The sequence below is a fragment of the Centropristis striata genome, chromosome 22 (genome assembly GCF_030273125.1).
Source record: "Centropristis striata isolate RG_2023a ecotype Rhode Island chromosome 22, C.striata_1.0, whole genome shotgun sequence".
NCBI lineage: Eukaryota > Metazoa > Chordata > Actinopteri > Perciformes > Serranidae > Centropristis > Centropristis striata.
The window spans coordinates 15,992,493-16,016,732 of record NC_081538.1 but is presented as its reverse complement, the minus strand read 5'-3'; the positions used below and the strand labels follow the sequence as shown (position 1 = coordinate 16,016,732).

The 24,240-nt window shown below is 39.0% G+C and overlaps 2 protein-coding genes across 3 annotated transcripts in view; one reads left to right on the top strand and one right to left on the bottom strand.

Annotated features, from left to right (window-relative positions):
* Nucleotides 1-7,584, top strand: part of cdk17 (cyclin dependent kinase 17) — a 78,349-nt gene extending 70,765 nt beyond the window's left edge. The window contains exons 14-17 of one of the 2 annotated variants that reach the window (XM_059326230.1): nucleotides 97-139; nucleotides 783-873; nucleotides 957-1,034; nucleotides 3,373-7,584. In XM_059326230.1, the coding sequence (XP_059182213.1) occupies nucleotides 97-139; nucleotides 783-873; nucleotides 957-1,034; nucleotides 3,373-3,413 (253 nt within the window). In that variant the 3' untranslated portion in view covers nucleotides 3,414-7,584. Of the gene's footprint in view, nucleotides 1-96; nucleotides 140-782; nucleotides 874-956; nucleotides 2,187-3,372 lie in introns of those variants that run through there. The other variant, XM_059326229.1, reaches the window with a different exon arrangement.
* A 57-nt stretch (nucleotides 7,585-7,641) lies between these two features.
* Nucleotides 7,642-24,240, bottom strand: elk3 (ETS transcription factor ELK3). Its single transcript, XM_059326231.1, has 5 exons — nucleotides 23,820-24,240; nucleotides 16,322-16,557; nucleotides 14,808-15,533; nucleotides 10,876-10,998; nucleotides 7,642-9,340 (listed from the first exon to the last, which is right to left on the bottom strand). The coding sequence occupies exons 2-5, from the start codon at nucleotides 16,526-16,528 to the stop codon at nucleotides 9,245-9,247; spliced, it is 1,152 nt and encodes a 383-aa protein (XP_059182214.1). The 5' UTR covers nucleotides 16,529-16,557; nucleotides 23,820-24,240; the 3' UTR covers nucleotides 7,642-9,244.

Below are 24,240 nucleotides of genomic sequence, written 5' to 3'. Positions count from 1 at the left end.
GCCGTCCACTTCCTTCCTCCCATGAGCCCCCACATTCCCATCAGCCCGTGCAGCAGGCAGACAGTAAACTGTTGCTCTTCCTTCTGTCTCCTCTAGGCTGGACGGCGAAGGCATCGAGCTGCTGCTGGCTTTCCTCAGAGTGAGTGTTTACTTCCTGCATAACACCCAGAATGCACCTGATTTATCTAGGTCATTTCACACCTGTTGTTGTTGTTTCTTCCTCTTTTTTCTCAAGTCGCAGGTCATGTTATTTTGAACTTGACTTATTTTTTCATTGCATTGGTATCATTGGGTGTATTATTAATATTATTTTTTTTTTTTTATATTTATATTTTTATTATTATGCATATATATGTTATACTTAAAAAATCTAACATGAATATACTTTAAAAACAAGCATAAGCACTTAATTATTAACATTATTATACGAATTATTAGTTGTATTCATAGTAAATGTGCTCCACTAAACTTGATAATTGTCATAACTAATAAATAATAATTGCCAGTAATATTGACCGCAAAAAAGAGTTGGTAAAAGTGTCATCCATGACCTTAATGTGCACTTCTGTCCATGATAAATATAATGAATTCCTGCAGTACCAGTTATAGACAGCAGGAGGTGCAGCTCTGTCAGTGTTCTCAGTGAACATTACACTGGGTTCCTGTTTCCGATGTGTTCATCTCAGTTTGACTGTGTGAATCACTGATTGCAGACACAACAGCCACAGCCGTATCTGCTCATATCACAGGATGCTTGATATTTCCTGTGTCTGTCTCCACAGTACGAGTCTAAGAAGAGGATTTCAGCTGAAGAGGCGATGAAACATTCCCACTTCAGGCAGCTCGGGATGAGAGTTCACACACTGCCTGAGAGTGAGCACACGCACAGTTAAATAACACTGTAGTCTGTCTTTTCTGCCATTTCCTGTAGACTGAAGCTCTTCTCTGTGTTGTAGGTGTATCAATATTCACATTAAAAGAAGTGCAGCTGCAGAGGGACCCTGGCTACAGGAACTCCTCGTACCCAGAGTCAGGTGGGTGGGCAACACCTCCACATGCTTCAGTGTTTAACCCTTTGGAGTCCGTCTATTTATTGAAAATACACATTTTATTTACAGTAATAACTTTATTCATATATGATATGTAGACAAGCTGAGAAAGCCAGTTGAAAGTTCAATCATAGGAGCTTTCACAGTGTGCCATTTATGTTTCCAGACCATTTTTAAAATGTGAATTTTCTTTCTACAATGAAAACTATTACAATTTTTAATTTACATGCAAATAAACTGTTTTGCAGGATTGTATATAAATGGTTTAAAAAATGGTACATTTCCATAGACACCTGTGTCTTTTGTTTGTATTTTGGGTTCCTGGCAGCTTTATACTTTGTTAGTTAAAATAAAATGAAAAATCTGACTGATAGCCAAGTTTGTGTGGAGAAAAAGGAGCCATGCATGTGATGTAAGGACAGACTGAAAGATGCTAAACAGAGAAAGAGATGAAGTTGACAAATTTGAACCAAAATCTCCTCGACTTCAGAGGTTTAACCTTAGATCAGGGTCGGTAACCTTTAAGGGCAAAAGAGCCACTGGTGGCCGAAAAAAGGGGAAAAATGTCGGAATGGAGCCGCAAATCTGAAATTTGTCAGAAAGCAATGAGAACCAAAGTGCAAATGAGAGGCTTGACACTTGACAAATATATCAGGAGATTTGGAAATCGAAAGCTAGCCTAGCAAGGGAAACTTAAAACTAGACTTGAAGTTGGAAGAAAATGTAGAGGTTAAGGTACCATGCAGTAGACATTTTGTAAGCTATGATGCACATTTAAGTTGCCCAAAAAGTTTTTAAAAAGTGTTTCAACGCCATATATAAGCTGCTCATTTTTACAATTGAATACTAATTGCTTTGGGTCTACACCAATGTTAAATACAAATATAAATTTAAACAAATAACTGATTCATTTTGTATAAATGTTTTCAGCCACATGTGGCTCTGGAGCTGCAGGTTACCTGCCACCTCCTTAGACCATTAAAGACATAAACCTTTCTTACATAATACATTCATGTGGCAATAATCATAAAAAAAGGTAAAATTAGTCTAATAATGGCTGACAGAATTCTCAACATGGGAAGATTATTGAACGGGCCTACCAGGCACAGGCCCAGGGGTCCAACGTGTCAGGGTCCTCTCTCTCACCTTCCCCTACAAAATGCCACTCAAGAGACAAAAAAAAGACCAAAAGGTGATACAAATAGACACGACTTGACCAAGAAAAGACACAAATTAACTACCAAGAGACACATTGACTACAAAGACAAAATACAACCACAAAGAGACACACAATGAGCCAAAAAGAGACACAAATTGACCACAGAACACACTAAACAACTATAAAGAGAAAATATACAACTACAAAGAGACCCAAAAACAGACACATTTACCACCAAGAGACACAATACGACTACAACCGACACAAAACAAATATTGACTATAAAGAGACACAAAGACAGGTAATACAATAAAATAATGGAGAAACAAAAGTAAATATATTAAGAACAATAATAAATAAAACAACACTAATACAGTATAAAAAAATAAAAATATATATATTAGGGCCAGGACTTTACCGCATTAATTAAGATGAATTAATTACACAAAAATTAACGCGTTGAAAAAATTGACGCATTTTAATCGCACTTATTTTTGCACCGCGGAACGTTTCTCACTGGATGAGTTTCAGGCGGACCCATTATACTGGAGCACCAACTAGCGTTCATGAGTTCAGACAACAACAAACCACAGTGAACATGAAGGAAGAAGCTGATGAAAGCGCTTTGGTTGGCCCTGTGGATGATGGGACATTTTGTTACAAAAAACCAACGGATGGAAGCGTCGATAAGAGCATGGTTGTGTTGCTATGCAACAAGGAATTCACATATCACCGCAGCACATCCAGCCTTAAGTATCACCTCAATGCAAAACATATAGCAGCTAGCGTGGACGCTAATGTGGTATTCAACGGTATACTAAAAATCCATATGAAAAAAATTACTTGTCACTGTTCTCAGGTCAAATATTTATATGCGATTAAAATGCGATTCATTTCGATTAATTAATTACAAAGCCTCTAATTAATTAGATTCATTTTTTTAATCGAGTCTCGGCCCTAATATATATATATATATATATATATATATATATATATATATATAGTAACGCAGGCTTTCTGTAAAAACATTTTAAATCTCAGGCCAACCCTCAGATTACCCTGATAACCTCCTCTATTGATAAAGGCAAGGATATAGCGTCTTTCATGTAAAACAGAGGCATTATGGGTATTGTGTTTTATGAGTTTTCCTTTTCTCATCTCCAGGTAACGGCAAGATCAACAGGAGGCAGAGCATGCTCTTCTAATATCTGATGAAGAGGATGGTCCACTGCCCAACTTCATCATCATTTCCCACCAACCTCTCGCATGAGCCCACCCCCCCTCGGAGTGACCCCCCTCCCTCCCTCTTAACTGCACACACACACATAAACACACACACACACCCCTCTGAGCGAGTGACTCTGGGTTGAATCTATTTGGAGACTGTGTTTATTTATTGGGGGGTGAGGTTGAATTTTTTGCTGCTAAACTACTACTGTCTGTATTTAACACACCGTGTGTGTGCGTGTGCATGTGTGTGTGTGTGTACATGATGTGAACTCGAGACGCCATGCACAGTTGAACAGTCAGAAAGGTTACTATTGTTTTTCTCCTGACTACGGCTTCGTTTGAGTTAGAATTCCACTGATGTTGATGTCGACGCTGTGATCCAAGTTGTTGTTCTTGTTGTCATGCTTGGAGACCGAACGCTTCAGTTTCTTCAGATTTCTTTTTTTTTTTTATAAATATGTACATCTATATATATTTGGAGTTTTTGTTTTGTTTGTTTTTCTTCGAGCTTCCGTGACTGAACTCTACAACATTTCCAGGTTTAAAAAGACTGGGGTGCCAGAAGGTCTTGGTGGGGGAAAAAACGGTTCCTCTGGATTCCTCTTCTTCATTTTTTCCAAAACATTTCACTCGACTCTTCTTCTAGACGCCCTGCTGCACTCAGGAGGGTTACACTGAGGATCAAAAAGCAGGACTGTGAGCAGATTGTGGTGACGGTTTAAAGCTAAGGGTTAAAGAAGCACACATAGAGTCCAATCAGACTGGAAGAACGTAAAAAACCAGCTTTCGGTTCTTTTGTTCTTTTTGATCATTCTGGTTCAGCAACGGGACCAAAACGGAGGAGAGGGGGGAGGCAAACAGTTGGGAAGACGAGCGAAAAGCACGGATGAAAGAGGAGAAATACTGGAGCTGAACAGGAAGTCATGTGATGTCCCACAGGAAGCCAGCAAGCCTTCCCTAATACCCTCACAAAACTGCCAGGACTTCAGTGCTTTTTAAAAAAAATATTGCAAGCTACACTTTCTCGCTCTGTGTGCATTCGGAGATCTCACTGCAGTAAGTCTTTGTTTTTAACTTGCACTTCAGTGTGTTTTTTTTGGAATCAGGGACCCGTGCCTCGACACGGCCGAGTTTACCCAACAGTATTAAGATGTGTTCTCTGTGTCTGTGACCTTTGACCTCTCCTTGTGAAACAACAGTGTCATTGTGGCATGTTTTTCGGAGGGGGGTGGGGTGGGATAGTGGGGATCGGGATGGGGTGTTCAAAAGCAAAATGGTTGTTTTTCCACTTGGCATCGGACCACTGCTCTCTCCAGCATTTGTACACAGGAAAAGAAAAAGAAGATTTCAAATTGAAATTTTAGATTTAACTGCCCGCTGTGTTGTTTGCAACTGACAGTGATGCTACAGATTAAGCCGGTTGGGAAGTCTCACTTTTGACTGCATGTTTACTGAAGCAAATGGAAGATCTCCTGAAAAACACTCAAACACTCAAAAAGTCTGCTGGTGTGCTTTGCATACCTGGTTTGATTTAGTTGCAGAGAATTTGTCTTATTTCTGTGGAAGTGCTGTCCAGATTTCCAGCAGTTGTGTGATAGCAACAAGTGATTTAAAGGAACAGTTTGACATTTTAGGAAATAAACGCATTTGTTTTCTTGTTAGTTAATTGAGAAGACTTGTGCCTCTCTCATGTCAGTACAATCACTAGGCGTCTAGAGGGGTTGGGGTGAGGCCATCCCCCTCTTTGGCAAAAATGACCAAAATGCATCCCCCTCGTTTACCTGCCATCCCCCATCTCCATCCCCTCGTAGCAGGGAGAGTGCAGTGGCAGAAGGGTCATTGAGTTGAACAGGTTAGGCTATGTTTACATGATGACGGTCTGAACAGAAGATGCAAAAGTGTCTTCACTTTTTATTCCGCGTTTAGACGAGTGTTTTCGGGAGGAAATCTGCATGCATACGGTGACGCAAAAGTGTGTGGAATTCAATTGTATGCATGCCAGGCGACATCTCGTCCAAAGCCGTCTGGCTCGCCTCCGACAAATTGGTGCATCCAAAATGTGATAGAGGTAATTACAGATCCTTCTCTGTTCAGTAATACTATCTGTACATATCCTGTACATTTGGTGGAAAGACTCCTGTAAGTTTATTAGAGCTGCCAGAGCAGCTTGAAGGTCCGACGCATGGAAATAATCCCACATGTTTGTTTATTTCCCTGTACTGGAGCATGTATGTGACGTAAACGCGTACGTGACGTGAGCAGATCTGAACAGAGTTTTGTGTCTTGGCAGTGTAGATGGACACGCTACGGCGGAGCGGATTACACTTTTACACTCTGGAGGGTGGTATCAGATTTTTGCGTTTTTAAGCCCCAAAAACGCCATCACCGTCTAAACTAAGGGCACTTCCGATAAAATATTTTGTCGTTTTTACCCGCAAGCGTCCTCGTGTAAACGGTCTAGTCTGCCTGACTCATTGATCCTTTATCTGACAGAGGTTTGTGCAAGTTAGAATGGCCCCAACCATAACTCTAAAATATTAGTAGCCTAACTCTGCCTAGCTCAAAGAGTAAAATCGGGCCTAGCCTGGCTCAGACCAAAGGTTACAAATATGCCTAACTACACCTCTAAAGCTCAAAGTTATTTTTCATTTTACAAGAACTGAATCGAAAAACAAGTTGTCGTTTCATAGGGTGTTACATGTTAAACTGTTTCTTAGCATAGTAGCTTCTAGGAGTCCTGAAGAAACTGTCCGGTTGCTACACTGGCCATAAAATAGTCCTGAGCACAACCCTACGTCAAAACGTTTATTTTTGCACTTTGGTTTTTGTACGCATAAAACACGTCAGATTTTGATTAGTGAGCTTCAGAGTTGCTGGTTGGCATATTTTGCGTTATTGTTTAGATAAGATGTTTCCCAATACATTGATTCAGATCGACTTACCGTTAAACCGCTAGGATGGATCTTCTCATCTAACGTTCAACAAGAAAGCAAAAAGCCCTATTTTCCTAAATGTCAAACTATTCTTTTAAATAGTTGCTGTAAACATCAAGTTTTACAGTCAGCAATTCAGAATCAAACAAACAAGAGCTCCAGAGCTGCCAGTTTGCTCCCCAACAGTTTAACACAAAAGAGAAATCTATCATGGAAAAGGCAGACAGAGCAATTTTTACACTCACAGTAGCAAAAAATAGAGTGCAGTGCAGTGAACATCACAAATTGAACGTTTTGAGTGTAACGAGTGTAAGAGAAGATCTGAAGGAGATTTTCCTGTTACTGCAGCTCTTTTGCTCAACATCTTCATGAAAATTTCACATTAACTGTCCGAGATTTAAAAGATTTGAGCAACACTAGAGTTACTGATTGGGCAGAACATGCTAGAAAAGTGCTGGAAGCACAACTAATGCTTGTTAAACTCACTAATAGCTGAGAGATTAATGGAATTAACATTAACTTTTACACAGTTTGCAGCTAGTAGTGTAATAATCCTGTATATGTACCCATCATTTCAGTAGTTAAATTCTTTGACAGCATATTTCTTGATCAATTATATAACAACAGAACAAATGGTTGGAAGATAGTGTTAACGGTTTACATTTAAAATAATGTAACAATTATTGTGTTCACAGGAAAAAAATCATTATATTAATGGTAGAAATCCTGTATTACATTGTCACATGATTTCTCCCCAGGAAACCTTTGTCCCCTCCTATTTTATTTCACATGAGTGTGTTTAGATGCTTCACTGACACTTTATTATTAGAAATAAGCTTTCAATTTCTACAAATGTCCCTATAATCAAACATAACTGCAGGATTATTCCACTGCTAACTGCGAAATGTGTTGCTAACAGCAGTTTTTTGTCATGAACAGCAGTAACATGCACGAAAGGAGATTTCTACAATGGCTCAATATTTATCATTGTAAAACTGTAAAACTTTTTCAAATGTATGAATGACCTGATTTTATGTGAACATGTCTGAACGCGCGTATGTGTGTGTGCCTGATGCATGGAAGGCCTGCTGTGTTGTGAAATTCGACCTCTCTGAAACACTGAGCTGCCGGTGAACAGTTGTTGTGTGACTCTTTTTACTGGAACTATTTATTTCTCATAACCATCGAAAGTAAATTTAATCTGTTTCATAAATGGTCTGGTCAGCTGTCATTATTTTAGTGGTGAAAGAGTGTGAAATGAATGCCTTAATTCTGAAAAGTAATTCATTTTATTCCAAAAAACAGCAACATTTCCCTCAACAAAACAAGCAAATCACTGAGAATACATTTCCATTAATTTCTTTATAAAAATAACCAGGAACCATTTTACAAAATAAAAGCTTTTGTGCAATTTTGACCTGGAATGTCCATTTAAACCTGGTTTAAAGCTTAATACATTTACACAAGTCTTACAATATTGAAGGCACAGCTGGTACAAAGCTGAAAAGTACAGTGCATTTAAAAAAAAAAAGCATAAAACTATACAGATAATTAAAAATAAGTTCACAGCGTCAAGTTAAAGCAAAACAGAAGACAAAATGTAGACATCCACAGCATTTTAGCTCGCTGGCTAGCAGTTAATCTGCTAGGAGTCGGTGAGGGATTCATCTCATGTGGCCACGCTCGAACAATAAAGATCTGGACAAAGGCATAGCCATTTTTAAAAAAACATAAAAAATTATCCTGAGATACTGTGTAACTCATTGTACTTTTTCTGTACCCAAAATGTTGGTTTGTTGTTGTTTTTGTTTTGAGTCAAAGAAACAAGGTAAATACAGAATCTTATAAACAAGATTTAGAGGTTTTTTTACCATGCTATTTTCATGCTACGTACGTTTCAAGCTACCTAGCTAGCTTAGCATAAAGACCTCAAACAGACAGCTGGCTCTGCACAACAATGTCTCGCTATACTTCAAAGCTCAGTCATAAAATCCTAAATTTAAATATCTAAATTTAGTCAGTCTGTAGAAAAAAACAACATATCAGGGGTTTTACTTTAGTAATGTGCTAAACTATTTGGACTTGTGATCTCCTGGAGTCAACCTTGACTCCCCCATAAAACTACAAATTGCCATGAAACGACAAATGTGTTAATAAGTGAGCTATTAGCAGCAAGTAGTTAGATTTTGTCACTTTTGGACAGAGTAAGGCAAACTGTTATTGTTTACTGTTAATGTTTCCAGTCTTTATGCTATGCTAAGCTAAGCTAACAGCCTCCTGGCTGTGGCTTCATATTAAGCTAAAAAACGTGAGAGTGGTATCGATCTTCTCGTCTTATGCTAACTCTAAGCAAACAAGTGTATTTCCTTTAACTGTACGGGAGCATGAAAAACATTTTTTACTTAAAGGACCAGACTTTTTGTCCTGAAATTTCTGACAAAGACTTCCCCAGATCTCCATTGTTTGAGTCAGTGGAGGACAATGACATTAGTCAGGAATAAAAGGAACATTCATGAAATTGTAACCAGTCTGTATCACTTACTTTTAAACCAAGTGGAATGAGATAAGATATAAAATGAGATGAGAAAATGATAAGGTCAGTCAATTTCATTGCATGACAACAAAGCCCATGAGCAGTTGAAATGTCGTAAACACAAAGAAATGTCTAAACTCTTCTCAGAGAGCAAAGCTTCAAAATGAAGCTCCTGTTTCTTCATATAATAAATGCTAAGGAACAGGTTTCAGATCAAAGTGTAATTGGAGTCAAAGGACTCATGTGTGGTTCATTGTCAGAGTTTAAGGCTGATTGGCTTCTGGTCTGTGCCCAGCTCGGTCCAGTTTGGCCCAGTTTGCTCTTGGAGCTTGGGCTGGCATCAGGACTTGTGGGAGCTGGAGGAGAGCAGTAGAGGAGAGGGAGAGTCCATGTTGGGTAAAGGCACGGGGAAGTGTCCATTCAGCAGTGAGGGGAACTGCAGGGGGACAGGAAGAACATACAATATTTCTTTTCATGATTTTTTTTTTATTTGAAAAGAACATTGCTGCCTGGTAAGATAGAGATACTCATTCAAAATGTTAACATTGTAACAAAAAAACTTTTGATATTTACCTTCAAGCACCTAAGAATTAGTTATATAAATATAGAATATTTCAAGTTATTCTGATGGCGTAAGGCATATTTAAAAATTACACATTTGGAACAGATTACGATTCCACCACTAGGGGTCAGAAATGTTTAAACCCTTCACATAGGGACTTTATTAAGAATTAGGGTTAAATAACTATAGTTATTGTGGCTTTACATTGATTTAATCTACAGGCTCATTTAAAACTTAAAATATATTGCTTTATTGATCCTTCGTAGAAAGTTGATACATATAACTAGTCCCACTAACAATACTTCACTAATGATGACACATACACAGTAATGTTAACGTGACTCAATGCTTCCACATAATTACTTGCACAATATGATGAATAAGATTAGATTTTACGTGATATGTTTGAATGTTGTAACAGACCTGTGTGACATCACATGATTTCTCCACTTCCTCCAGCTACGTAGTCTGACTGCTGCTATGTCATAGGAAGCATGTGTTCCTACTTACAATACACTGTGGGGACCACGTAACGTACCAACTTTGTGGGGACCAACCTCCATTGTAAGGACTAAATCACCAGTCATTAGATTCTTAACAGTTTGTTTTGGAGTTGTGTGTGTTTGTGTTTGTGTTAGAGAGTTGACATGGGCGGGAGGAGCTCCTGACCAACCAGCCCTCTCCCGGTCCCCCCTAGCCAACAGGAAGTTGCCCCCTCTTCTTGTCCACGCCAGACCGGAAACATCTGTGGCTTATTTTGAAACCCTGGCACACGGTGAATAACACATACACTAACACACACACAACTGTGTGAAAACAACTGTAGAGGTTAATCTGTGCTGTGTAATGACTGGAAAGCTCCAATAGTTATAAGGGAGGGATTTGCTAAGTAGAAATAGTTTACAGGCAGACAAAGATTTTGTATCCATCAGCATCAGAGTAAACCAGTGTTTTTTCTGAAAGACTGTGAAAGATAATAAAGTTCTGTTTTCCTTTATCCACAAGACGGTCAGAGCTAAAAAACCTAAGGTCATAAGTAATTTTGTATCAGCGTGTTTATAAGTGTTTGAAATTGAGTGAGTGTTTGTTTATTGTAACTTCTCTTTGTCATTTGTAATAGAAGGATTATTATTGTATTTTTCCATTTTCCATTATTTTGTTTTAAATAAGGGCTGAGGTAAGGTTTGGTTTAGGGTTAAGCAAAAACATGGGAATGCTTAAAAAAAAAGTGTGTCGAAAAGCCCCTTTTTTAACATGGGATTTATGGGGCTTCTGTCTGACAAACTGTAACTTGTCAAAACAGACAATCAAATACGACTGGCTGGTTGTTTGTTCAGACATGCAAGCACTGAGTTCCTCACGTATAATGCAACACCAAATGTGTGTGAGTGTGTACGTGTGTATATTACCTGAAAGAGGGGGGCATGGCTCTGCAGTTGAGCGGGGCTGAGGGGTCCCACTGGACTCAGGCTGGACCAGAAATGGATATTGGAAAGTAGAGGGCTTGGAGTGAGCAGCAGACCAGACGGAGTCTACATTGACAAAACCCAAAATGAAATGTAGCATAAATACACCGCGATGGAAATGTTCTGTTTGTTCTGGCAATAAGTCGGCAGAGCTGTTCATAGTCTGTGGTGGAGTTGTCATGTCATTCAGTCTCACCCAGAGCTCAAGTCAAGTCTGCCCTCTAGTGAACTCACGTCTGCCAGACAGACTGACTTGGCAGGCTGACTCCATGCAGGTCAGGAAGCTCCACTCATACAGGATCTTCATATTTAACCAAGGCTGGTGTGTTTTTCTGTCTGTTTCTGTGTTGGGAGCAACAGTTTATATATATATATATATATATATATATATATATATATATATATATATATATATATTAGGGCCGGGACTTTAACGTGTTAATTAAGATTAATTAATTACACAAAAATGAACGCGTTAAAAAAATTGACGCATTTTAACACTGGATGAGTTTCAGGCGGACCGATTATACTGGAGCACCAACAGCGTTCATGAGTTCAGACAACAACAAACCACAGTGAACATGAAGGAAGAAGCTGATGAGAGCGCTTTGGTTGGCCCCGTGGATGATGGGACATTTTGTTACAAAAAACCAACGGAAGCATCAATAAGAGCATGGTTGTGTTGCTATGCAACAAGGAATTCACATATCACCGCAGCACATCGAGCCTCAAGAATCACCTCAATGCAAAACATATAGCAGCTAGCGGCTAGTGTGGTAGCTAGCGTGGATTGTGTTTTACTTAAAAAACGAAAACTATAAACTATAAAAGTATTATAGTTTACAAAAGGTCTACCTACCTATAGGCTACCTGAATTTCTGAAATGTACTATATTTCTAAATATGCTATTGCTACACTTAATGGCAAAAATTGCACTGGTCTGTTGGACTTGAACAAAAATAAACAATATTTTTGTTGCTCAAGCTTATGTATTCAGTCATTATTCAATGGTATACTAAAAATCCATGTGAAAAAAATTACTTCTCAGTGTTCTCAGGTCAAATATTTATATGCGATTAAAAAGCGATTAATTTCGATTAATTAATTACAATGGCCCTCATTTATCAAGCGAGCGTAGAAACGAGCGCAGATCTGAGTGTATATTTTGTCTTACGACAGGATCCACGTGTGATTTATCAAACGATCGTATCTCTCCAATCACAGTGTAAGAATGATCGGCTGTTGATAAATGTGGTGGCTCAAAACAAGCGTCATTTAAATATCACGCCCTAATATATACCCAATTCAGATGACTCGCCTTCAGAGTTTACGACACCGAAGGGCGCAATACGGCCAAAAGGAGGATTTTTTCACCCTCTAGAGTCAGCTTTATTTGCAAAGTGCACCGTTACAATTAACAATAGCGGCAATATAGACATATCAAAGAAATACGCAGCGACGGAGGTTTATGAAATAAAAGTACTTATAGTTATAAACTCAAACAAGTTCAGTGAATATTTTACATTTGGAGCACGGACTTAGAAGGTTTCAGCTTTTTGGTTGAAGGAGGTAAACACTGTTTTAAAGTCAGTTTTAATTCTAAAAGAAGAGGAATTTCTCAGCGTCAGAAAGTGAAATGCTGACGTCCAACAGCTGCAACACAACAAACTGGTTTTGTTTGGCAGCATAAAAAGTGAAAAGGAAGGAAATCAGTGGTGCTGTCAGCAGAGTAGCGGACTATTAAACTCCCGGCGAGGTTTGAGTAATTACATCGTGATATATAAAGCCCAATAATCTATACTATCCGAATATTGCTATTATTATGATGGAGAGATGTTATTGACCTCTTTACATTTACTAATAATGATGTCCTAGTGAGAGGAGTGTGTGGCAGCGCTGATTGGAAATATTTCTATTCGGGCAGCACCGCTGGTGAAGGAGACGCTGACGCTCCGGTGTCCAGCTGGATAATAATAAACAGCAGAAGACAACAACGTTTAATATCCTCGGCTGGTATTCTGTTTAAAGAATTTCACGATCGCAGGGTGTATTTATTTTTGGATTATGTTTTAATGATAAACTATGTAGTCTAAACATGTTTTGCTTTGTCACTATTAAAAATCAAAACACCACAGAGTTTTATCAGCTCCAGGCATCGATACAATAGTCTAAGATCAATTCTCCGACTCAGACGTGTGGACTTCACGCTGACTCAAATTTGCGTACACGAGCTGAGAGCAGACGTGAGATCTGATCTGATCTGATTGTGAACATGTGGTAATGACATGAGAAGTCTTGTACATGATGTGCTTGGTGGTGAGAAATTAAAGTCGTGAGAACCTTGCTTCTTGGCATTGCAATTGGATATCAAAAGATTTCACCAAAGCTAACAATCTAGCAAACTAGCAAGCGGCTAACATAATCCAAGAAATAAAGACATGATGACAGAGGAAAAGGTAGGGGCTGTTAGTTTCCTTAGACATACTATGCAATTTTGAAGAAAAACTAAATTTATGAATCCACCAAGAAAATTACTACCATTACCTCCTCCATTTCTGAAAAAGTCAGCAAACACATCAAAGCAAAAAATATATTTGAAAATCTGTTTTCCATTGCAGGATACTGTCTCAAACTTTTTGGGAAAAGTTACAGGGCCTTGCTTTGGCTACATCTTATTGCAGGTCATTTTTTTTGTCCAGTCATTTTTGTACCTCAAATTTCCTTTGTTTGACCACTCTCACTCATGCTGATCTAAAACAGACGTATGAGCCTTTGTGGTGTTCAGTTCCAATAAGCTACTTTCCCCGGACCAGCTTATGCTCTGCTTTAGTCAGTGTTTTTTTGCTGATTTACTAGCCAGATCGAGCTCACAGCTTGAGATACCAAGATACCAGATAACACCCAAGAACATCAACCACCATGACCTGGTTTCCGGTTGACATCAAGGACAGCTGCAGGGGCTTTCCAAAGGGACAGTTCACACCAACGTCAATATTTTCCTTTTACCTGTACTGCTCTTGGTGTGAGTTACAGAGTGTTGGAGATATGAGATGTAGATATCTCTACAGCGATATCTCCAACACTCAGCAACTCAAACCAAAACCATTTAGACTGATAAACAGGTTAGAGATTGATTTTGGAACAGAACCATATCTGTCCAGAGGATATAAACAGCTCAGGTGTTCCTGTGAACACTTAGTGACTCAAAATGTTTAGTGTAGACTGAACAGTTTATCATACACTTCTGTTTTCCAGTAATTATGTTCCGTACACTCAGCAGTGTATCACTGCTCAGTCTGGATGGAAGCGTCAGCTGAATGCTTAAATGTAGTCAGACTGTCCTGGTTTGGTCAGTGTGTTGTTGCCAGTGAATCAGGAGCTTCAGGAACATATGGCTTCACTTATGAACCTCCTCCCTCCCTCCCTCGCCTCCTCCCCTCTTTCCGCTCACCTCTTTCCATCTCCTCCCTGTCTACAAGCTTTACTTATCCCAAAACGGCTGTGGCTCAGTTGGTAGAGCGGGTCATCTTCTGATCGGATGGTTGGTGGTTCAATCCCAGACCATGGCAGCCTACATGCAAGATACTGAACCCCAAATTGCTCCCGTTCATCGGTATGTGAATGAACTCCCAATGGTGGCAGGCTACCATTGTGTGTAAACGGGTGAATGAGCGCAGTCTGTAGTGTAAAGCGCTTTGAGTGGTCGCAAAGTGACTAGAAAATCGATATATAAGTGCAGGTCCATTTACCAAAACGCATCGTCCTTCTCAGACTTTTTCTTCTTCTCTTTGCCTGACCCTTCTTCTCTTTCCCACCTGAAACCACCTGTATTGACAGAATGTATGAGTGTAATGATGTGATACATCATGTTTTACCTGTGTGGTGAGGAAGGCCGGGGTCATGGAGCCTGAAGGCAGCGCCGGGCTGTTGAGAGCTATGGAGACGAGGTCACTTCCTGTCAGGAGGAGGGAGGAGGCAGAGATTTCCAAGCCTTTTGGTTTCCTGCTTTTCAAAGGCCCACTATTGGCCAATCCCCTTCTCTCTGGCATTGTCATGCCTTGTGACCTCTCTCTCTCTCTCTGACCAGATGACAGGTTCAGAGGTTGAGCGCTCTGCTCGAACTCATTAGTCTCTGTGCTATGTCTCCGCCCCCTCCACAGTATGTGGGCGGGGCTTTGTGGCGGGGAGGAGGAGCAGGAGGAAGAGCGGACCTGCCGAGGAGACAGCCTGGAGGAATCGGAGGTCTCAGTGGAGGACGGGGGCGGGGTGGAGGGTAGGGAGGAGTGGCCACGGTTGGTTACGAATCGGATGACAGAGGAGCTGTCGCCGTGGCGTTCGGATCTAGGCTCCGTCTTGATCGGCTGATGCGGTTCTAAGGAGTGCTGCAGGGAGCTGACGGTGAAGGAGGAGTACAGGCCGGAGTGGAGGTACTGGTTTCTCCCACCGCCATCCTCGTCTTCAGCCTCTGGCTCTGATGTAACACCCCCACTTTCCTCACTGTTGCGGCCCGACTCCACCATTGCAGGGTCCATCTTTAGAATCTCAGGGAATGATACGAACTTGTAGACGAACTTCTGGCCGATCACCTTCTTGATGATGTTCTGCAGAGGAAACAAGACATGATTTTTTCTTTAAACCCATTTTTTTTTTACCATTTGTAGTCTGTTGATTTCAATTGTTTCAAAGGCAGTGGTTCCCAACCTTTTTCTTGAAGGACCCACATTTTTACCATTGTAAACTTTGGCGACTGCCCCATTGTCCATTACTTCTATGAAGCCAAACTCAATGTGACTTTCATGGTACCTTCTCTTTTTCTTTTTGAGATATTCAGCATTTTCTTCTTCCTGACGCTTCCCCATTTTTCCATTAGCTCTGTGTTTCTGTTGTTAGGTGACGTTACTGCTAGGTGAGGTTACCACTAGGTGAGGTTACCACTAGGTGAGGTTACCGCTAGGCGAGGTTATCGCTAGGTGAGGTTATCGCTAGGTGAGGTTACCACTAGGTGACGTTACCGCTAGGTGAGGTTACCTGTGTATACTGCAGGAGGGATGTTACACATGTCTTTATTCTTGCAATATAGCCTTTATTTTTAAACTTTTCTATAGTGATTTTTCTATTTAAATAAATGAATAAATGTTTAATGTAGCCCTTATTTAGTTGTTTTTGTCCCACTAATGAATTAAATGCTGACATCTATATTTAACACATTAGATTTATTACATCCCTTAAAATCAGGAGGGCTTCGGAACCCCCCGTGGATCTTTGGCGCCCCACTGTAGGGGTCGCCTCTCCCGTTGGGAATCACTGACTTAAGGGACATAAAACATTATCAAACCACTTAGATGGTATAACATTGTATTTCATCAGGTTTTAAATGTATTTTGCATACTTTGTCGTAATAGTAGCGCAGCGCTCTGCTCAGCTTGTCATAGTTCATGTTGGTCTTGTTCTTGCGCAGCCCCCAGAGCTTGGCCACTTCCTCTGACTTAAGAAGCTTGAATTCGCCGTCGTTGGACGTCCAGCAGATGAGATGTTTGTGGCTTTGGTCGATAAGCAGCTGCAGCAGGAACTGCCAGAGTGTGATGGAACTCTCCATGGCGCTACAACACCAAAGGTCCAGGCAATCTGCAGAGAAGAACCCAAACTTAATGAAATCAATTCAAAGCCCACGAATTGCTTTGTACTATCAAAATAGTCAAAGTCAAAATTGATTTATTTACAGCACAAGTCAGGCAGAGGACCATTTTCTTACAGAGAAAACTAAAGAGTTTCTGGTAAAAGCTAATGGTGGAAGGAAAGCCAAATGCATTCCAACTAGGAGACTACTGAGAAATGTGGTGCTCATTTGAACCATTAAAGCAGCATGAAGAGATTTTTTTGGCCACTTGGGGGCAGCGGAACAAGTCATTACCACAGGAATGACATATTATCACCTTATTATCACATGTTGGGATAAATGTGTTTGCATACAATTGCTATTTATACATCCAGCAAACATGGAATGGATTGCAGGAAGAGGGCAATGTTCTTCCAGAGGAAACTGAGCTAAAGAGTTTCTCTTGAAGGCTCTCATCCTGTCTTTAGCCAAATCAGAAATCAAATCATGAGGGAACTATCTGGCTAAACAGTATGAGATCATTTTTGTCCAAAACAGCCACAGTAAACTGGTTCGATGAGAGCTGTGAGACTCAACCAAAACAATGAAGTTGTAAAAAATCAAAACAATGAGCTAAAGGATGCTAAATTACTGTGTTGGATGAGATAACTGCAGAGTTAGACAGTAATGACTTACATTAGTTAGTACATGTTTCACATTAAACATGTGCTTCGACAACACATTCTCACTCCAAAAGCATCAGATATCGACACTTGGTCAGTACCTTCTAGCAATAGTTTTGGATGTGTCTGTTTCTAGTCATTACATCCATAGTGGCTTTTCAAAATAAAAGCTAACACTTTACAATAACCATCATTTATAAATGTTAACAGATAGTTTATTAATGTTTAATCATCATTTATAAACCGTATATAGGCCATTTAGAATGGTAAATACATCATTTATTAATGTTTAACTAACTATATAATTTATAAATGACAAATAGATGGTATATTAATGTAAGTTTATAGTTACTTTACCATTAACAAACAATTAAACTATAATTAATAGTTTATCAATAGTTGTAGTTGCATTCATTTTAACATTTTTAACACCATATTAAGTATGTTAATGATTTTGAAATGATTCATATACCTTTAGGAAATTGGTTTAAAAAGTTAAAAGATTAAATATGTATAGCACTTTGTAAATGGTAAGTAATTGGTCTATAAACCAACTATAAACATCACTTAGTTGGTTATGTAAAGTGTTACCAAATAAACTTCTGTGTTCACAGAAAATGAACAACAAAACTACTTGGTTATGGTTAGAAAAAAAAAACAGGTTTGGGGTTGAAAACATACTTCCATACTCAACTTCTGAATGCAGTTAGGTAACTGACGTAGAATGTGACAGAATGTGACGCATCTACATACTGAAGTGAATTACAGGTTAGCCTAAAATAACAACATTGACTCCTGGTTTCACACAAGGAGTGAACACCGGTCTCCTATAGGTCAAAGTCCGGGTTCTTTTGACCCATCACCATAGAGCCCTCCCACACAGCCTAAACTGACTTTTCCGCTCTTTAGTATGTTTGTTGTTCTGACTCACTAATAATGATGCAGCTTGGTTTAGCTTGAAACTAATGCAAATCCTAGTGAATCTTGTCAATATGTCACACCGAGGGGCACTGACCCGCGTCAGTATCTGAAGTTGGGAGTGAGAATGGGTTATCTTAGATCCATTGTTATTATAAAAATATTAATTGGTGCAGCTTTGAACTTCACTTTAAAAATGGACATTCATTTCACTCATGTCCATGAAAACCTGTTGACTGTGAATATACAGTCCACTGTAAAAAATGTCTGTAGATTTTACGGTGAAAAACTGCTAAACCATGACAGTAAAAGACCGTAAAATGATAAATGAGTTAATTCAGTTTCAGTAACAATGAAACACAGTAAATGTATATATCAGCCAAAACAGTATTTTTTTTTTTTAAATACATTACTCCCCTGTAAAATACACTGGCACTGTGTTTGTAACAAAAATATACTGTAATATATATATAAGCCATCACTGTAATTTTTGCAATTATTTTTGTAAAAATAACTTTTTCTCACTGTTAAATGTACTACACACCATATCTCTAACAAAAATATACCCTAATAATTTATGGTAAAATCTTTAATTTATGCACCATTTATAAAGTATTTTCATGTCAATTATATGGTAGAACAGCATTTCTTTTGAAGGAAAAACGTTCTATTTTTCTACGGTAAAATATGAAATAAAATGGCATAAATCTATGTGAAATCAAAAGTGCTAATATAATTTTACCATAATATTAGAAAAAGTTGCACCGTATTTATTACGGTAAAGTTCTGGCAACCACAGCTGCTGTTTTTTTACTGTAAAAACAACAGGGTTTTTTTTACAGTGTCCAGGAGATTAACCCATAAGAACCCAGACCCAGTTATCCTTAAAGGAAAGTTATGGGGGATATACCACCATTTCTGATGTGTTCTCAAAAACACTATCCCTAAATGTCAAAGATCTGTGATGTGACATAAACATTACATTGGGCACTTATAGTATTTATGTATATAATATTTATGTTTATAATATTTCGTATTTTAAAATAAAATAAAAAACTAGACACAAATTTGCCTTTTTCTCTGCATCTCCACAACATCTATCGAAATTGTGACATTATTAGTTCTGTTTAACAACAAATTATTTTTTAGATTTGTTTTTAAGTAGCATAATAATAATAAATCGACAATAAATGAATACAAATAACCATGTGTCTTTTTGTTTATCAAAATTGTGACTTTAATTTGTTCAGGAAATATGGTCAAAACAAGTTAAATGCAATACAGGACGCCGTATTAACGGATTAGAATTGTTAAATGGGTTTAAACTTAGCCTAGTAACAAAAAATAGAAGATTTAACATGTTTGTTACACGGGTGTCAACATGGGTTCTTATTGGTTAAGTCACTGGAATTAGCAAAAAAATTATAAATAACCATAAACATCATCTGATGCTCATAAAAGGTCTTTAATAGAAATCACTTCACACATTCTTAGGCTGTTCAATGAATCAGAAGCCACAGAAGGCGTAAAAATAAGGAAGGAAAGAAGGAAGGGTAGGTGGGCAGGGAGGAGGGGAAATTGTTGACGTCAACACAAATGCCACCGCAATCCTTCCTCTGGATACAAACTCCACTAGGAACCACAAACATAACAGAGCTGACCACGTCGCTCCTCTCTGACTGGGAATTCCCTCCGCCAGACACAGTCAACACAAACATGTAAACAACAGCAAAAGCTCTACTGGACAGCCACTGGCATGAGTTTCTAAACACTGTGGTCAACACTTTGATTAAAGTATATCATCTCTATCTCCCGCTATGTCTCTAGAGCTATTTCCTTCACTACGTCTCACAAGACACCTTTATCTCATGGACTCACACACTTTGGCTGCCTTCCAAAGCAGGATGGCGGCCGTAGTAAATACAAGAGTGATAATCGAGATTGCATTTGTCCATGTGCCCTTACATAACCTCCTTAGCTAATTTGTACAGTGGAAAAAGCAGGTTCCTACGGAGGCCCTAGGACAGGGGTCTCAAACTCAAATTACCTGGGGGCCGCTGGAGTCAGTATCAAAATGACCAAGAAAAGACACAAAATTACAAAAAAAAGACACATAGAATGACAGAAAAAAACTACATTACTCAAAAAAGACACAAAATTACTTTAAAAAAGGCAAAATGACCAAAAAAGACATAAAATTACAAAAAAAGACACAAAATAATTTTAAAAAGACACAGAATTACCAAAAAAGACCCAAATTATTTTTAAAAAGACACAAAATTACCAAAAAAGACACAAAATTACCAAACAAGACACAAAATTATTTTAAAAAAGACACAAAATTACCAAAAAAGACACAAAATAATTTAAAAAAAGACACAAAAATACCAAAAAAGACACAAAATTATTTTTAAAAAGACACAAAATTATTAAAAAAGAAACAAAATTATTAAAAAAAGACACAAAATTACCAAAAAAGACACAAAATTACAAAAAAAAGTAATTAAAGGGACCTTCCACACACAACACAGTAAAGTGCATTCATATAAAACTTTCATATAAAAGGTGGGGGCCACAAAACATCATCACAAGGGCCGCAACTGGCCCGCGGGCTGCAAGTTTGAGACCCATGCCCTAGGTAATTGAGGAAAAAAATCTGATCAAAATTTCTCTCCTGTGTTTTGACTTAAGAGCAGGTGAAAAACAAAAGGTTTGCCAGGATAATCATTCTAAGTTCTGTAAAAAAAAAAATGCTTTCTTGATACAGGTGGGGAATTATTTAAATTGTGGGGGTTTTCAAACACAAGGTTGTTTTTAAACTTCATCTTAAACTTCACCAGGAAGGAAACATAAATGCTTTCAGTCTTACTTAGATCATGGGAAAGTGGTGCACTTCAGCCTCTAGTAGCAAGAATTATTAGAAAAAGAACTTCTTGATCCCTTAAAATCATCCTGACAAAAAAAAAAATCACCTGCAAACTATTTTTCCACATGTTTTCAGAGATTTTTTAAAACTTTTATAAAAAAAGATTTTATATAATTAAGTCATAAACACAGGACAGAAACAGTTTAATTCAGACTTACAAAATGAATCACCAGATGTATTTGTTCACTTTTATTTCTTTTATTCACTTGTCAGGGCATCTGTACATTTTGTATACAGATGAGTGTTTTTTTTCTCTGTGTAATAAACCCAGTTATACTTGTGGCTTAGCTTACAAAATGTGTTCCTTAAAGTCAGGGAAATATAAATTATTTCTCAATGATAAAAACTGATCACAACCAAAAAGCTTTTTGGTTTGCATCCCTCATTACATGATTGAAAATGTATTTTTAGGCTGCATATTGTTAGTCTATTTGTGTGTGTGTGTGTGTGTGTGTGTGTGTGTGTGTTCTTGTACTTCCTACATTGTGAGGACCGGAACAAGTTTTTAAACAACATAGTGAGGACATTTTTGTGAAGTGAGGACATTTTTGTGTCAAGGTTAGGGTTTAGCATTTACTTGTGATGGATATTGAAATAGTTCTTTTTTTTCTTTCTTTATATATAAATGCTGCCCTTACTAGGGTTTGTCATATTTAGTTATTTTGTAATGTTCGTTATTCTTTTCTTATAAAAATTAATTTATTTCAGAAAAAGATTGGTCTATTTAATTTCATAGGCTATTTTTATTTAAGATACTTTTTTTATTTAAATGTGCACTTAATAGAGCTTTGGTATTATATTGACTGAACATTTGCTCTCACGTTGCGATAAAAATATCAGGATATATATCGTATATGGATATTCAACCTAAAAATATCGGGATATGACTTTTGGTCCATATCGCCCAACCCTAAGGGAATTCACGATTCCAATGAGGGCCCTCACAAAGATAGAAGTACAAGGGTGTGTGTGTGTGTATGTGTCTAAGTGTCTAAGAGAGAGAGAGGAGACTAGACGCTGGTTGGCTTTGGGTGTTTCCATGGTGATAAAGCAGGATGTGGTCAGTGACCTTCTGCCAAGACAAGCATAAGCCTAACCGACATGTTTACCTGGAAGTCACTGACTGTCTGTGAGCGTCTGCATGTCTTTCCCTCCTTCTGTCTCAATTCAATTCATTAACGCTGTGCTTCATTAGAAGGAAATACAGAACTACTTACTGCCAGTAGAAAAAAACAAACAAATATATCATTATAACCTGATTCAATTTGCAACCATGACAATATCACAGTAGAGACTTTGCAGTTGCATCAATAATCCCCATGACAACCACATCTGCCTCAGTAGTGGGCCAGAGTACCTTGAACATCTCTACCTGCTGCATCATCAACCTCTAATTCAATCTGAAAACACACTATGCATCTCTCTTTTTTTCTCTGTCTTTCTAACAGGAAGTCACCCTGCAGAGAGGGGAAAGTGTATGTGGTGCGAACAATGACCCATCGCCGTGAACACACACAAAACACTTCCTTTTTCCTGCATGGGTGTGTGTGTTAGGTGATGGAAGAACTGTAGTTCTGTCTGTCTGTCTAAACGAGGACTTCCTGTCATTCAGTTTCAGGGGCGTCTTCCCGGAGAGAGGCCTTCCCTCTGTGGGAGGTAGGACGTCCTGTCACTGGGAACCCCCAGGAACACACGGGCACACACACACACACACACACACACACACACACACACACACACACACTACACCTACTGTATGTACAAAGATCTTATTGTTTTGTCTTATTTTGAAGAGCACTGTCTTAACACACACACATACACACACACACACACACACACACACACACACACACACACACACACACAGACACACTCACAGATCCAAGACAACATATGGAGAATGCATCGATGTATTCATGTCGGACTGTTTGATCTATGTTGTAACAGATCTGGACTGGAGGGAAACAAAGCAGGAGGAAATGTTGATTTTTGGAATTTCAGAAGAAAATCATTTGGCCCACAGTGTTACAGCTAAGAGTTTGTCAGTCTATGAATTATCTTCCTCTCTCTCTCTTTGTAAAGTTACCAATGTTCCTGCTTCAAATGTGAATCTATCAGCTATACACTCCAGTCTACTTTGGACAGTCAAAATTTTAACAAAAACAAACCAAAAATCTGTGTATGGTTCTCATCCATTTTCTGGCCTGGTTATTTTCTTATTTGTGTGTGTGTGTGTGTGTGTGTGTGTGCGCGTATGGGGAGGGACGGGGGTTCTGCTGGAACTGAAATGGTTCTTTGTTTTGCACCGGTGACTCATTTTCAAGATGTTGTCTGCTGCCAGCTTCAATCCGGAAGCGCATGGCAATTAGTCTGCGAGGTCCAGACGAACCAGAAAGTCTACAACTGGATTTTTTTAAAGGAGCCACAGTTGATTTTTCCACAGCAGTCAGTAGTCACTAACCTCTTTACGTTCTTTCAAATGTAGCCAAACTAAACTGGGGCAACGGTATGCCTGTGTCTGTGCCAAAAACGGAGAACGCACACCCTTTACGCACGGCTTTAACGCTTTTTACGCACAGGGTTAACACTTTATAAGCGGCTTCAATGTGGTTTTTAAGCTGACAGTAAATATCTAGACCCGATCAGGTTTTAGAAAATACAACAACAGGTAATATAAGTACGCTTCTGCCTCCCTGTTACGCACAAACGCGCACACATTCGTCTCGAAAGTTGTAAGTAGAAGGAAAGTTGAACTTGTACCTACCCTGCTGTGGACGGCCGCGGCTCCTCTGCCCGTCTGCCCGTGTGTGGTGTGTGTGTTTCTGTCTTATAGCGGTGTGTGTGCGTAGTGTCGGGGCTCCATGCTGCTGCTGCTGCCGTCTGAAAGCGGATCCGCAGCTTTTTTCTCTCCTGCCTCAGAGCAGGAAGTCGGGACGCGCAGACGGAGAACCGGCGCACTTCCTTTGGCGCAGTATTCCAGTCTGTGTAAACACACACATACACACACACACACACACACACACGAGAGAGAGAGAGAGAGAGCGAGAGGGAGAGAAAATCTCTATTTCCCATAAACACACCCCCTCCTTTAAACCACTCTCTCGCGCACAGACATACGCCAAAGCCACACACACTCTCTCTTTCAGACCTGCACACACACCTTCACTCATCCATTTAAATAGCCT

Coding starts and splice junctions, on each gene's coding strand:
- elk3 (XM_059326231.1), bottom strand. CDS start 16,528: ATGGAGAGTTCCATCACACTCTGGCAGTTCCTGCTGCAGCTGCTTATC. Junction 15,534..16,321: donor TGCGCTACTATTACGACAAA/GTATGCAAAATA, acceptor TTTCCTCTGCAG/AACATCATCAAGAAGGTGAT. Junction 10,999..14,807: donor CGGCCTTCCTCACCACACAG/GTAAAACATGAT, acceptor TTGTCAATGTAG/ACTCCGTCTGGTCTGCTGCT.